General features: G+C 47.4%; 3 protein-coding genes across 10 annotated transcripts; 1 reads left to right on the plus strand and 2 right to left on the minus strand.

Moving 5' to 3' along the window:
* Positions 1-1,283: 1,283 nt before the first annotated feature.
* LOC114850003 (kelch repeat and BTB domain-containing protein 11-like) lies at positions 1,284-3,044 on the plus strand. The gene has a single exon (XM_029141916.3). The coding sequence runs from the start codon at positions 1,702-1,704 to the stop codon at positions 2,821-2,823; it is 1,122 nt and encodes a 373-aa protein (XP_028997749.1). The 5' UTR covers positions 1,284-1,701; the 3' UTR covers positions 2,824-3,044.
* A 1,009-nt stretch (positions 3,045-4,053) lies between these two features.
* On the minus strand, positions 4,054-7,529 carry ccr6a (chemokine (C-C motif) receptor 6a). The gene is made up of 2 exons (XM_029141909.3): positions 7,313-7,529; positions 4,054-5,578 (listed from the first exon to the last, which is right to left on the minus strand). Exon 2 carries the CDS (start codon positions 5,568-5,570, stop codon positions 4,404-4,406), a length of 1,167 nt encoding a protein of 388 aa, XP_028997742.1. The 5' UTR covers positions 5,571-5,578; positions 7,313-7,529; the 3' UTR covers positions 4,054-4,403.
* A 148-nt stretch (positions 7,530-7,677) lies between these two features.
* Positions 7,678-15,944, minus strand: cep43 (centrosomal protein 43). 8 transcript variants are annotated; one of them, XM_029141899.3, is made up of 16 exons: positions 15,439-15,944; positions 14,491-14,544; positions 14,329-14,383; positions 13,542-13,630; positions 12,409-12,543; positions 11,077-11,154; positions 10,715-10,768; positions 9,888-10,066; positions 9,703-9,756; positions 9,198-9,251; positions 8,739-8,816; positions 8,497-8,582; positions 8,279-8,353; positions 8,105-8,138; positions 7,932-8,019; positions 7,678-7,858 (listed from the first exon to the last, which is right to left on the minus strand). In XM_029141899.3, the coding sequence occupies exons 1-16, from the start codon at positions 15,520-15,522 to the stop codon at positions 7,778-7,780; spliced, it is 1,278 nt and encodes a 425-aa protein (XP_028997732.1). In that variant the 5' UTR covers positions 15,523-15,944; the 3' UTR covers positions 7,678-7,777. The 8 variants fall into 8 exon arrangements, with proteins under 8 accessions (XP_028997732.1, XP_028997733.1, XP_028997734.1 ...); XM_029141900.3 differs by lacking the exon at positions 10,715-10,768; XM_029141901.3 differs by lacking the exon at positions 9,198-9,251.

The following is a 15,944-nucleotide window of genomic DNA, read 5'->3' on the forward strand; positions in this document are numbered from 1 at the left end:
TTCCACCTCTGCTAAACAGGCTTCTTACAGCAAAACCATAATAGTTATCAAATAAATAACTTAACTTTATTAATGCCAAGGGTTTAATAAGCAACTGGTATCAGTTTTATGTTTGAAGACTAATGCATGGCATTTCTCTGAAAAAGTCTCACAGACGAATGCATTAGCGTCTATGGGAAGAGATCTGGAACTCTCTGTACTTTGAGGAATCTCTGCCTTTAAAAAAACCTTGTTTCACAATATAGCTGTGACATCACGCACTCTAGCTGACGCAATACACACTAATGGAAAAGCTGAAAATATACCAAAAACCACCCAATATTTAAACTGCTATAGATCAACAACTATTAAAGATATTATAAAGCTGAACAGAAATTAAATGGTTGAATAGTTGAAGATTGTTTTAAAGTTTAAACAGTGTCTGTAGCTTAAAGTATGCTGAAATAGTTAAAGCTGAACGAAGACAAAGCTGAGGAGTATTTGAAAATGGTTTTCCATTCATTTCAAGTTGGAAATATAATTGAAAAAAAAGCGAAATAATTTTAAATATATACAAAAGATAATGGATTCGCAAGTGCCAAAAAACGTATGAAAGAACAAAGATGGCCGCTGCAAAAAACTGTGATAAAGCATCTGGAGTCAGCACCCCCTGCTGACTCCAGATGCTTTATCACAGTTTTTTTTCTGTCCAGTATCAGCTTAAATGCGAGAAGTTGGAGCAGAGTCACAACCGGGACAGGAAGTGGCACCAGCAGCTGGAGAGGAGGCCAAAGCTTCACATGACGGGACGGAGCCCATCGTTCACGGTGGCCGTTCAGAACCAGGTTCAAGCTTGCAGCTGCGCGTTTACAGCCTTGAGTCACGAAACCCAAGAGACCCGCCTTAGAACACAGAGCAGAACCCTCTATACAGCTGCATATTAACACCTTAGATTAGATTGCTTCATCACTTCTGGGGTTCAATAAGATAAGATGAACTTTATTGATCCACAAAGATGCACAAACGTTCAGAAATAGAAAATGTGCAGAATAAAAAGGAGACTCCACAACTCACACATATATTGTATGGAACCATGAATCCAGAGGCTGGAGGCAAATATTCACCTGATTATATTAAATGCATCACTTTCATACAACGTCTGCTGTTTTAAAGGTGTTTTGTGCCGGAGCTCGTTAATCCGCCTCTCAAATCTGTTACATGTTCTACAGCAGATGGCGCTGTTGCACAGACTGAAGCTGGTTCCGTCAAAGCGTCAGAGACAACAACTGATACGAACCCGGAACCAGCTGGACACACCTCCACAGACCCACAAGTTCTCAGTCAGCAGTTTAATGAATTTAAAGGAGTCAGCAGAAAATGCAAAGTTACATCACGAGGCTCCTGCGTTCAAGCCTGATTTACATAGACGCAACATTTCATCTTCACAACGGCACCGCAAAGGTTCTCAAATCAGGAGAGTTGTTCATAGAGCAAAACCCAGAAACCACAGTCCAGTCCGGCTCCGTGCTCCCAGAGAGGAGGAGGAGGAGGAGGAGGAGGAAGAGTGCGCTCGGCCACTGAGCCTTTGTGTCCGAACGCGGAGCGGAGAAGCTGCGGACCCACACGATGGAGCATCCGGACGGGAAGGTTCTGGTTCGAGAGTAGAGACAATAGACAAAAGCAACACAGGGCGTTGCCTCTCCTCGATCCGGTCCGACCCCGATGGAGCCCGGCCAGCGGAAGGAGCCCGAGCTCCGCGCCGGGGAGCAGCAGATCAGCGCAGAAAACTGCTACGACCTCCTGACAAAAGCCAAGAGCGAAGGCGCGGACGACGCCAAGCAGCGCGTCTACCGCTTCATGAGCGACCACTACCTGCACGTGCTGCGAAGCCCCGCGTACGGGCGCCTCACGGCGGGGGAGCGGGATCTGATCCTGAACCGGAGGATGGAGGGGACCAAGGTGCTGGCCGTGGCCGAGACCTGCGAGGTGAACGAGCGCGAGAGCCCGGAGGACGCCCGCCAGCGGCGCGTGCTCTGCCTCCGCCCGGACGCACGGCGCTGGGAGGTGCTCACCTGCCTCCCGGAGGAGATCCCGGCCAGAGGCTCCGGGATGTGCGCCATGTACAACTACCTGTTCGTGGCGGGCGGCATCAGGGCGCACGGGGACGGCCGCTCCGAGGCGTCGGACCGGGTCTTCTGCTACAACCCGCGGACCGGCACCTGGAGCCAGGTCCGGCCGCTGGCTCAGCCCCGCTGCCAGCTGCGGCTGGTGCCCATGGACGGGCACCTGTACGCCATCGGGGGGGAGTGTCTGTTCACGGTGGAGCGCTACGACCCGCGCGCGGACAGGTGGAGCCCGGTGGCCCCGCTGCCCAAAGGCTCGTTCGCCGTTGCGCACGAGGCGACGTCGTGCGGCGGGGAGCTGTTCGTGTCCGGCGGCTCGCTCTTCTACCGCCTGCTGCGCTACGACTCCCGCCGGGACGAGTGGGAGGAGTGTCCGTTCAACGAGAGCCGGCGGCGCTCCTCCGACATGGTGGCGCACCGCAGCCTCATCTACCGCTTCGACGTGGAGCGCGAGCGCGAGCGCGCCGGGGTCACGGTCTACAAATACAACACGGTGGCGAAGGCGTGGCACGGCGGCGAGCGCTTCCCGCTGGAGAACCCGCGTCCGTTCCGCTGCGCGGTGCTGGAGGAGCGCATCTACTGCGTCAACCGGAGCCACACGCTGCAGTTCGAGGTGCGCGAGCAGCGGGAGGGCTTCCTGCCGCAGGCGCTGCCGCCCCCCGCCGAGGCCCGCGGGGCCCTGGTGCCCGTGGTGCTCTGCCTGAGCCGGGACCAGCCCTGAGTCTGGACTGGCCCCTATTTACGCCGTGCCTGAGTTCGTTTCTGCTCCGCCGCATGACGAAGCTGCAGTAACGGAGCTCCACCTGACCTGAGAAGCTGAAAACACGCCGTCAAGCGGTGACGTCATCGGCAAAGGTCACAGGTCAACATGGTGTCGAGGAACAAAAAGATGTTTGTGCAATAATTTAAACTCATAGTGAATAAAGGAAAGTGTTAAAGAGATGTTGATACTTTTCATCTATTTTATGTGTAATTACTGGTTAGTTTTTAGGAAATAATCAACTGACTCCCATTGATTAAACGTTTAAATATATGCTGATTCTGTTATAAACATCAATAAAAAGGAGGTTTCAGAGTCCAGAACTTGGATCCTCCTGAACCGGTGCTGCAGACCTTGGCTCTCATCCAGTCCCACTCTTCCCTGGTCACGTGTCAGACTGCAGAGCGTCCATACGGGCCCTCACACATCCGGTCCTGCTGAGTCCATCTGTTCTGTCCGAGGGTCATGCTCCAAAACAGCAGAGGCTCAGGAACGGGGATGTTTTCATGGCTTCGTCTAAGCCCGATTGTTATTGTAGAACCCAGCCAGTTCTGGACCTCTGCTGGGTTCAATGTTCAAAATACTAAAGACCTGATCCCAGCACAAATGTGTTCAATATGGTTTCAGTCTCACTTGTTAATGGTTGCTTACTGGACTCTGGGAACCAGAACGTTCTGCAGGTTCTGCTACTGTGATCAGAAACACGCTGAGAGCTGATCCGAGAGCAGCTGGCGTTGCTGGTCCCCTTGCTGTCTTCATCTGAGCCCAGTCTGATCATGTTTATACGGCCTGGATGCATCAGGAGAGACGTTCTGCTTAAAAGTGGTTTATTGATACAGAATTTACAGTTTCACCTCATCTCGATAGTTCTGGACCCTGAATCCGTCATTGATCATCTGCCTCATTTGTGTGTGTTGCAGCTCTTAGTGATTAATACGAGTTTGAAGCAGGGAAACGCCACAGGTTGATTCACTGGAGGAAGGAGCTGGCAGCTGCATTACATCGTTCTCATTAGTCGCCAGGCACCGGTTTCTCTCAGTAACAACAAACTATGATATGATATAAACGATGATGATGATGCAGAAGCTGAGTCACAGCTCAGCATCACAGATCAGTGCCAGCGACAGAAGCTCCAGTCCAAAACTCGAGTCAGGACTTCCCGGATATAGCATTGAATGAGACACTGCAGCATCACAGGAGACAGAACGTAGAGAAGGCTTTATTTATTTAGTAATCTTTAATCTCACACTGGCCAGAAAAATGGATCTGTTCACACTGAAAAAACAGACATCGCCTGAAAATCCAGCATGAAACACATTTAATGTGCAGAAGCTACTTGCAAACCCGGTGGAACAGACTGGACCTTCAGGACCAAACACAAAGGCACACATCTGCCAACGCAGCAGGGTCTCAGGGACCAGGTCAAAGGTCAACATGAAGCCACGCCCACACGAAAGAAACGGAGACAACGAAGAGACTGAGAGGTGTCCGAGTCGTCCAGGCTCCTGCGGCGGGTTGGGTCGGGTCGGGTCGGGTCGGGATCACATGGTGAAGGAGGAGCCATTCTCGCTGGATCCGTCTACAGATTTGCGAGTGGACATATAGATCTCGGAGGTGACCCTGGAGAAGCGGCGGGGAGCGATGTACCGCTTCCCCAGGCACCACAGGTCCTGGACGATCTTCCTGAAGTGGTTCCTGAACTTGACCCCGATGAAGGCGTACAGCACCGGGTTGAGGCAGCAGTGCAGGTAGGCCACGGTCTGCGTCAGCGTCTTGACCGTCTGCAGGGCGTCCGACTCCTCACACGTGTGCTGGTCGAACATGCCAAGCGTGTCGTAGAATAAGGTGATGTTGTAGGGCAGGTGGCACACGATGAACACGGCCACCACAGCCAGAACCACCCGCACCGCCTTGTGGCGCTGGAAGTTCTTGGCCCTGAGCAGCGTGACGATGACAGCGGTGTAGCAGAAGATCATGACGAAGAGCGGCAGGAAGAAGCCCACGGCGAGCTGCGTGCTGGGCACCGCCACCTTGGTCCTCCAGGCCGTGCCGTTGTCAGCGAAGCGGAACTCGCACACGTACTGGGGCGGCTGGGCGCCGTCGCCCTCAGGGGCCCAGCCGTAGGTGCTGTTGTAGTCCAGAGCATCGGGCGTGACGGGGTTCCACATGAACGCCTCCCTGGAGTGAGAGGGCTCGTACCAGTGGTAGAAGTAGAAGGTGGGGAAGGACAGCAGCACGGCACAGACCCAAACCACGGCGCAGGTCAGCCGGCTGTAGAACAGGGAGCGCAGCCGGAAGCTGCGGCGGGCCTGGACGATGGCGATGTAGCGGTCGGTGCTGATGCAGGCCAGGAGCAACATGCCGCTGTACAGGTTGACGCTGTAGGAGCCCCGCAGCAGCTTGCAGGCCACCGGGCCCATGGACCACGACCACAGCTCGTTGTAGACGATGAACGGCAGCGTCACCACGAACAGCAGGTCTGCCACGGCCACGTTGAGCAGGTAGATGTCCGTCATGGACTTGGTCCGCTTGTAGCAGGCGTAGGTGACAATCACCAGGCTGTTGCCCATGAAGCCCAGGATGCAGATGATGGAGTGGACGTATGGGCCCATCACCAGCTCCAGGCTGTGATTGTTCTTGTAGACACATGGTGGGTTCAGGTAATTGTAATCAGTCACGTTTTCAAATCCTTCGTCCAGTGGATCCATAGCTCACGCTGCAAACAAAGATCAGAGGCACATTACAACCATGTTCACAGCTCCAGTCCTGTGTTCTGTCAGACAGCCACGCTGGACCTGCTCCCAGGTCCTGCTGAGACGTTCTGAGCCCAACATCTCCATCTCTAACACGTTGCCGTTTCTCTGCTTAGTGCTCAGGTCGAGGTTTGAACTGTTCTACCTGTAAATGAAACTAGAAACAGCTCTTTATCAGTAAGATCAGAGATCACCAGCTTCACTCTGACTCTCTCCCAGCTTCATTCAGCCCCTCACGCTGACATTTAGATGATCTGAAACCTCACAGACGTTCTGTGGGGCTCTGACACTACAACGCTCCACTTGTGGTATATCGAGGTGGTGAATGCGAGAGCATCTTTGCTCTCAGTTGTCTGAAAGGAAGTTTGCAGAAAAGAGGTCAGTTCAGCCCGAAACTCCGCTCGACCCAGTTCGACAAAACGCAAGTCTCCTGCTGCCAGCCAGGATGGTCTAAGCAGACACGCCAGAAGGAGGCTGAATGGGCTGAAAAACAACACACACAAATACAACAAACAGGTTCTATTCTACTCTGTCGGTTCCTTAAACACCTCGGTTCCTGCTCATTACTTCCGCTTCACAGAACCGATGACGGCTCACGACCCGTCAGATGGCCCGATTACAAGCAAACAGATAATTCTATCCTTTTTGGGGTCACTCAGAATGTGTTTGGTTCCAACAGACTGGCCCAGCTGGGTCCAGACGATCCTCAGCTAACCCATTCAGAGGCCGCTGTGTCCCACTGTGTCTCCCGTCATATACATCACCTCATTGCTCATTCTCTTAACAGACTGGGATTCAAAGCCCGAACCTCATCAGGCCCTGTGGGTCAGATCAGCGTCCAGGAGGAACTTTGGTCTTTTGTTTCTCTCAGAACTGCAGCTCAGGCCCGTTCTGAAGATTACTGACTCAACTCCTTCACTCGGTTATATTTCCTATGGTGTATCAGTAGCATTTAAATTAAAGACCAGGGACTTGATCAACACAATTGTGTAAACGTATAATACTTTAAAAGGGAACTTTGTTCAGTTACAGAAGGTTCCGCTTCCTCAGTCTTCTATGGTTCCGAATGGTTAATCGAGTTGCTCGTGTAAAATGGTGGATGAGAGTGTTTGGAGCCAAAGGTGGCGACGGCTCATGCTGTGCTTAAGGTCCAAGTTACTTATTACAAATATCTTATTTTTAGTTATCTGTCCCGACATTCATTGTGGACAAGCAATGTAAGAATTTCATTGCACAGAGGAACCTTTACATATGACACTAAATGCTTTTGACTTTGACTGGACCAGTAACGTCCAGGTTCATTATTTGATAATGTTCCTACTGAACCAGGTATAGAACGTCTCCTTCACTGTATCTTCAGATAGAGTTTAAGCTTCTTCCAACATTTACTGATCTCAATCAGTGGCTGCTGCGTTGTTCTTATCATGGTTGAGTTTTGGTTGCATGATTTGAAGCACTTTGTTGCCTTTATGCAGCTGCTCTGAAGTAAATACATCATCACCTATTTAAACAGGTCCAGACTGCACTGAAGCGTCTCAGTGACGTTACATGAGCCAGTAATGCTGTCGGAGCTCTGAACTTACAGTATGTAACACACGCAAGATAAATAAAACAAAATAGAAGCAACATTCAGATTAAGAAAATAAGTGGATGAAAGTTAACCACAGCAAAATAAAGCAAAGAGAAGCAGAACTCACCGTTGAGTTGTTTCCTCGTCGATGGAAAGGTGACGATGTGGTAGCGAAGCTACGCATCAATCACGTAAGATGTGAAACCTGTAATTTAAACCTTCCTCCTCCACCCACTCCCCCTCTCGCTACTGCACACTCTGTGACAGCAACCAAAGCAAAACGTAACACATTCATTTTCATCCTCATACATGTACCAGGTGGTCCAGTCCACCTGGGGAGCGTCTGGGACCAGCTGACCCACCCAGTCTAGTTCAGACGCTTAACTGAGGCCTGACATCCAGTAAACGACCTGAGGCCATCAAGTGTTTAAGTCTTCTTAACTTCTCCTTCTCTCTCCTGCTCTGAGACCATTAAATTAGCATAAAACAACATAAAAACAATTCACTTTATTTGTTCAAACAAACTGTACAGACTTAAATATAGATGGTACAAAGAAGTGCATGATGGGAAAGTGTGGTGGATGATGGGAAGTCAGGCCACATCCTCCATGTAATCAGTTCCATGACTCTGGCTGAGCTGGGAGACGCTTAAGTCCTGAGTGGTTTCATCAAACTGCAGAACAGAACAGACAGCGTGAGCCAGCGATGCAGGTCTGACCAGAACCAGAACCAGAATAGTTCATCACCTTGTCACTGTTATCAGGTCCTTCAATGGAAACCTCCTCGATTTCCTCCCCAATGCTCAGCTCACTCTTGGACAGATCCGATCGATGACTGAAACAAAGTTGAGATTTCTTTTAGTCTGGCAGCCATTGTTCTTGGGGCAGATGAAAAGCAAAACAAAGAAAAACAATCTTACCTGTTAAAGTCGTCGTCATATTCAACATCATCATCTAAAGGAACAAAAAGTTAATTTGAATAAAGAAACAGCTTTTTTTTTATTACTAAAGCCATTAATGACAGCAAACACAAACTATTGGTTCATAACAGCAGCAGGAAACCGACAGGTAACTAAAGGTAAAAACAATCCTACCCAGCTGTACAGGTCCAGTCCCATCATTCAGAGCCTTCGAGTCCCTGAAGCCTCTCTCTTTAGTGTTTGATGCTCCTGCGGGAAAGTCATCACTCAATGTCAGTCCAACATAAATTATCTTCAGTTTACGTTGGACTCAGAAAACAGAGCAGAGTGAAGATAAAGTGCAGTATAAGGTCCAGCTACCGATGCTTAGGGAGTGGTGGCTGAGCTCTGACCTGTGCGGCTGCTTCCACCTGCTCTCGGCTTTGGAGCACCGGACACGGAACCTGGACTCTCTCTGGTCCCTGATGCCTCCACCTTCCTGGGACACAAACATCACAGCTGAGGGCAAACGGTGGCGCTGATCTTCAATCGTTCTGATATTTTGCTCCGTGTCAGGAGACGCTGACCTCGAGATGGTGCATGTCGGATTAATAACACTAATAATAACATTAACAGAGAGACACCTGAAGCTCACCTGAGCCCAGAGCTCTGACTGTGTTCAGACAGAGGATCGTCTCGCTCGCCCTCTGAGTCACCAGCCAGGAGAGAGAGACTGAGACCAGAGAGGAGGAGGGGGAAGCAGGAGCGGAGAGAGGACACAAAACACAACATTCAAATGATGATGCCAAAGTCACACTGAACATAGATGTGTTTCTCGGTTTTCTCCAAAGATTTCCTCATCATCCAGGATCAGCAATGTCAAAGCTGTGAGAAGGAGCTGGAGCTGCTTTCACACTCGTTGACTCTTGGGTTTCATGACCCAGTTTCTCTTCACAGACCATTAAAGTTTCACAAAGACGCCAGCAGAGTGAAATCTAACTGAGTTATTGTGGTCCACTGGGATGAAGACTGATATGGACACTAGTACAATCTTACAGCTCCAGGTCTCAGTCGACTCACTGGACTGTGACGCGGTGAAACCATGCAGACTCACTCATTCAGGCTTTTGCCTCGCCTCAAGGAGGAGATGACCGGCCCAGAGAGACCCCTGCAGGGTGAGGATGGGTGATGGGCAGGTAGAGGAAGGGTCAGGGAGAAAGAGGAGGGGTGGAGGAAGAGGAGGTGAAAGTCAGGTAAAGAAAGACACACAAGAAGAAAACAGAGACAGGTCCAAAACGAAGCAACAGGAAGGGACAAGTGGACAGACGGTGTGGGGGACACACAGACCTTCTAAGTCTGATGTTGTTTCCATTGTTGGTTAATGTGTATTTGTTTGATGTTGTCTGAGCAGCTCTGAGCAGTGATCTTTAGTATTCAGCTCCTTCCACAGTCTAACATCGCTGCAGACAGACAAGGAGACTGGAGTAAACAGACTCCTGGTTTCAGAAGAGCCGATCAGTGCATCCTCAGGTGGATCACGAAGAACCAGACCAGAGGACTCCGATCTGTAGAGGTTGCTTCATGCCATGATCCAACCTGAAGGTCAGACTGTTACTTACTCTGGCTGGTCTGTCCTCTCAGGTGAGTCCTTGTCTCCGAGGGGAGAACTACGACTTCAGAGGCAGAGAGAGAAAACAGAGAAACCCATCTCAGAGGAGAGCACACAGGACGGACAGCGGAGGCTGAAGTCTGTGTGCAGCAGGGGCAGCGACGTATCACCACCGAAACGCTCTGACGTGCTCACCAGCCGTACATCTTCTGGGGTTTGGGCAGCGGGTCGTCAAAAAATGAGTCTCCGTCGTCGAGGTCGTCCTCCACCTCCAGGTCCAAGCGCTCCCTCTGTACGCCTGAAGACGAGCTCACGCTGTCAGATGCCTGCTGCTGGAAGTCTGTTTGTGCCAGAGCCGCCACCTTGTCAGAGTCCTGGTGGGTGACACCGAGACGTTGAATAGAGGCCAATCCCCCACGTGATGTTCACACACGTATTTCACTTGTAGGTAACATTTACTCTATCAGTGGTCATAATACAGCCACCGAGTAAAAGGACCAGATGCTGTGATGAAGCGACATAGGTTTGGCTCATTGTTCCCTTCGTTCTTATTTCTGTCTCCAAGTGTCCAGTAACTGGAACTGAATCCACTGCTGGTGTTTTGTTGTGTTAGCTTCAGTCTTCAGCCGGTCGCAGCATCATGTTCCTGCCACTTGCTGCTGTGCCACTGCCAAATGAACTAGGTTCCAACAGCAGAGACGCTCCATTAGGCATCGCCTGTACTTCCTACCCATTCACATGCTTCTCTAGTGCCGGGTGAGCCCCGGTCACTGACAGCAGCACCACAACTCTGACTGATTTCATGTAGGTTAAGCTTTCATGTGCAGCTGTTAACATGTGCATTAAGCTTAGCACCTTCAAACTCTGCCAAACATCGATCACTTTCCAGCTGCTGGATTGGTCTGGTCTAAGCTCAGCGTCGTTATGATGAGGTTATTTCTGACATGATTTGATGTAGGTGCTGCTGTGGTGCCACTAGTTAGTAAAAGAGACAGAGTGAGCATGAAGCCTTTCCTCGATACCTGGACCGCTGCCGGTCTCTGGCCTTGGGGGTTCTGGCCTTTATATCTGGGGATCTGCAGGGACAGGGACACGGCAGCAGGTATCAGGTCCACACAGTAAATCTGTTATTACTATGACTTCACGGCTTTGAGCCCGTAGAACTTCACTAGCTCAGGGTTTGGGGCTTGGCCTTAGCTTACCTCTGTTTGCTTTTTTCATCCTTTAGGATATGATAACCTAAGCTTTCTCCTTACAGGAGAAGCTCCTGGCAGGTAAAAAGCTACTACCTCTACAAAGTGCAATAGAGTTAATCGAGTTACATACATAAATGTATGTGCATGAAAAACAATTAAAGACTTGACCTGCACCACACGAAACACACCTTACTGAGAGAACCAGAGCTGGGTTTGTCCTCAGGGAGGTGAACCTGAGTTTGGCTGGTATTAGAGTCCAGTAGAACCTGAGCAAAGACAAAGACACCATCTGCTGAGGTTTATGTTTGGTCTGATCACACAGCTCCAGCTTCTAAAATGGTTTCACGTCGACGTCTTTACCATCCACTTGTTTTGATTTCTGTGGGTGCCAGTCATTTGTGAAGATATACAGAATCTTACCACATCTCTACACTAAGTGAAGAGATACGAGAAACACTAAACGCCTACAGCTGTGAACCAACAGATCATGTCAGATCACTGAACCACTACTGGCTGTAATAAAGTCTACTTAACAGGAGATTTTGTCTGCAGCTCTGAGCTCATCACTGATAAACTTCTCTAACATGTTCCAAACATAAAGTAAAAGGTACAGAGTTGGGAAAGTTGTGATGGAGTTTAACTGCCCTGGAACTAAAGAATTAAAAATAATTCCTACTGGTTCAAACTGGGGAACAGATCTATGACGACAGTCTTCAGACCTCCTTTTCAAACCGAGCTCTCCGATTCTGAAAGGTGACACCAGAACAATAATTCAAGCCTAATAGGTTAATAGGCTAATAAGAGACTGATGACATTTAATAAACTGGAATATTCAACATATAGAATTTGAAGAAGTCTTCTGAATTGTAGATATTTTCAACTGCCAATCACTAACAGACACCTGTGACATTCATTACTGACGTTCAGTGATTCAGTATCTGTAGCTCAGTGCTAACAGTAGTAGTAAGAGTGTCGAGGTGATGTGACATAGCAGCAATAGAAACGAGGACACGCTAGAATCAACAGGAAACCAGCGCTGCTCCATTGCTGACAGCCTGCAGCTCAGTGACCCAGATTATAGCACCGATCAACTCACACGGTAACTCTGAGCTTCTAGTGATCAGGCAGAAGAAGAACACAAAGACACAATACAAATGACAATCACAATTACTGGTGATAACAAGGCATTAGACCAAAACTGTGATAGCAACAACCCTGGACCTGTGATGTGGTTCTGAACACGCAGACAGTGAGTGATGGGAGATGTTATTTCACAAGCCCCAGGCTCCATGAACAAATGCTCTAAAGCTCAGCAGAGACATCCCCAACTCTACGTGTTTAGACCTTTGTCCTGCAGAGTTGAAACCTAAAACCTGACCCCAAACAAAGTCCCCTTTCAAAACAACACAGAGACACCTGTCATCCTTTTCACACAAACTAGACACTAAACGCATCACAACCTTTAATAAGGTCGACACTGGGTAAAGGGTTAGCATCAGACCAGAGCGATGATGTCTCACCTGGGTGATAGGTGGCGTGTCTTTGTGTTGTCCTCTCCTGACAAGCTCAAGCAGCAGAGGAGAGTTCTTGTTCACCTCTGAGTCAGACAGACCCAGTTCTCTGCAGACCAGGTCCCGACTGTCCAGACCGTTCAGCTGCAAACACACCAGACATCAGCATTTGTTCTGGTCCAGCTGTGGTGGTGGGATAACTGTTTATTGGAGGCTAGCGGTTTGAGCTCAGCATCAGGAGTCCTACCACATGCTAGGTGTTGTTTTACACATTTATTCTGAAACTGCTAAAAACAATATTCTGTGTTTCTGGTATGAAGCTTTGCAGACGCAGATGGACAAAGCTGAGAATGATGCACAGACACAGAATTTGCATAAATGTCTGGTTTACACTGAAATTCCTTAAAAACAGGCAACAACTAGTCACTGTTAAATTTTTCTTTGCCAACACTGACCCAAAACACATTGAAGGATGCACAACACAGTGTTTTCACTGTCATGGGCACAGTTTAAGACAAGTGCACGTTACCCTGGAAGCAGGAACCTCAGAGTAAAGTGTCTTAATGAGCTGTTTGAATATTCTCAGTCAAAATGGTGACTTTTACTTTACTTTTTTAGTTTTACATTGAAGTGAATATTCACCATTCATCTTGAGTATGAATGAAAGTGGTTGTTTCTCGCCATCAAGACTAGAAAACACCTGTTTGTACCATTTCTAAACTCCAGTTGCCATTCAGACCGCAGATAAATGGATGGTGGGAGATCTAGAAGATTATCTACCACCACACCAACCAGCCTCTATCTGATATTGGCTCATTGATGTTCATGTTAACATTTACTGCAGGTTACAGTCCAGTGGCTGCCTATGAAAATATCAAAGTGTATTTTTACTAAACTAAAACTACACTAACTTCTTCACCATCGAGCATCATTAATATTTCAAATTAACACAATCAGAGAGAGGGAATGAACAATACATTCTGTGTGATTTCCAGGTTTCTGTGCCACAACTGAGCTAAAACCAGAAAGAGGAATCTGACGCTGTGTTATCTAAGTTTTACAGCCGCAAACCACAGAAACAGGTCATATGACTCAGTGTAAGCATGAAGCAGCATCTTCACGCCAGGTCAGGTAAATCTCACCCAGTTGATCTCTGGCTGAAACACAGCAAGGGTGAAGTCTAGGTTAAACACCTGCAGGAAATCCATGATCAGGGAGGCAACCAGACGACCTGCAGAGACAGAGCGAGCTGGCTCAGAATGAAGCTGCACGGCACCTAAAGCTTGACCCTTCATAAACAGTTTGAGGCTGAGACCGAATTTTGTAGGGAGAGAGATGGGTCCACATTACACCAAATCACTTAAACCCCAATGAAAAGGTTTTAAACCTAAGAAGTACTACACAAGATCATGATGTGGTTACTTTAGTCCTGGAGGTTTAAAAACTCAATGTTGCTTGACAGAAAAACAGCGCCACTCTGTGGTGACAAGCATTGAGTATAGATTGGTCCTTTAGAGCAGCTCTCAGCAAACATTACAGACACATACCAAAGCCAGATGGTACAGAAATAACATGAATTTAGCTCATTTGCTAAAGAACTTCAAAAATATATTTAAAATTGTATTTAACTTTGTTTTTTTCTGTGAGAGAACAAAGACGGAGTCAGACCAAATACAATTCCTTGGTTGTCCTGATTCTGAAGTAGCACGTGCTACACCAAGAAAATGATTTTTCATAGCTTCACACTTAAATCTATAATGCAGCAAAGAAGTGTTGGACTGTGGCTTTATTGAAACATAGATCACTCAAACTCAAATGTCCGAACACATGAAAAAAAGGAACAAAAATGAATACAATCAGCAGAAAAAGTCAGTCCCTCAAGCAGAAAAGTGAGTCAACATAGATGCACATGAAACCATCATAACTCACCATCTTTGGTGTTGAGACACTTCTTCAGATTTTCATTTATCAGAGGGGTTTTGTTCTGAAGGTAAAAGGACAACACAGTGTAAAATATCAGGAGATCTAGTAGAGAAACAACCCTGCAGCTATGTAACGTTTGTGCTCTGAGCTCAGAGTATCAATCATTACCTCCAATTTGTCCTGCTCCTCCATAGCCAGAAAAACAGCTGCTCTCATTTCTGCCTGCACGAGAGACAATACAAGACTATAGTATGTGAGGATTATCACTTTATTCTAACCAAAATGTAGGTGATCTAGTTGATCATAAAAAGGTCATTGCATCACACAAGGATGTGTAAGGATATAGAGGCACAGCACCTGGTAAACAAAGCTGATTTTATGCCTTTACTAACTCATGGCTACTTTATCCATAATACAAAAAGGTTCATGAATATGTATTAGTATTAGTTCATAAAATGCAGCTTAATCTGCAAAGTAGCTAAAACATAAAAGTGTAAATAGTAAAGTACTTTGTAACGGCTTAATAATAAAATTATCGTATAATAAACTTGTAACAAACAGATTTACTGACCACCTTTGATTTGAATTAAAATCTGAAAGGCCATGTTTAGGATTTATTATCTCATAATTTAGATAGAGCTTGATCGAATCTCTTTCAGTTTACATTTTTTTTCTATTGGACTTTTAACAGTGTTGACAGTTGAAGTTTGCTATAAACCACTGACTGTACAGCTAACAGTCACTACAACCTAGCAACCTGAAAACAGTTGTGAAAAGACCCGGTTCCTCAATCCAACTAGCTAATGACCAGATTTTATAACTGTGATACAACGACACATCATAAAGACACGAGGCATCAAATACGTTGTTCTGGGAAGACAACATGAGGCTAACGAGCAGCTGCCTAACGTTTAGCCACATCCAAATTGATATGACAAACAATTACTTAAATTTGCAAAGATTCACGACACGAAACACGAAACCATCAATTCAAAGGGGGAAACAACTGAGCCGCTTCCAACCAATTAGTTTAGCTGTTTACACGTCGTTAGCATTCCGCCGCTAGCCGGAAGTCGGTTTAACGGACATGTAAAAAATAAAGATGTCACTTCATACCTTGAGTTTGTTGAGGACTCCGTTGTTCTCCAGGTTTTGAATCAGCAGGTCTCTTAGCTCGGTGTCGTCGTCTGTAGCCGACATTTTTATGTGAAGCTAGGGCTAACTGCTACTGCTGTCAAACCAAAACAGACCGGAAACGGTTTCTTCTTCTACGGTAACGCCTCAGCTTCGCAGCGCTTCGCCGTCATCTGCCGGACGTAGAGTGTCAGTTACATCATCTGTTTTTGCCACAACGCGCAGAAAAATATCGAACCTTTAAATAAACAAAAACATTTATTTATTGTGTTCGTTCATTGCACTGTATTTAATACGAATCATTTTGGACGCTTCCTCACAAACTTAAACCCTGACTTTATGTATCTGAGGCCGGTTGTTACATTTATTTAATAACTGGATTTTATTCAATCAGCAGGATGACAGTTAATTAATTTAGTCAGTTCAGTTCCCACAACCCGGAGTCTTTTGGGACAGAGTCTGGGAGGCGGAGAGGGGATGGGTCGAGG

Source organism: Betta splendens, chromosome 24 (assembly GCF_900634795.4).
Source record: "Betta splendens chromosome 24, fBetSpl5.4, whole genome shotgun sequence".
Taxonomy (NCBI): domain Eukaryota; kingdom Metazoa; phylum Chordata; class Actinopteri; order Anabantiformes; family Osphronemidae; genus Betta; species Betta splendens.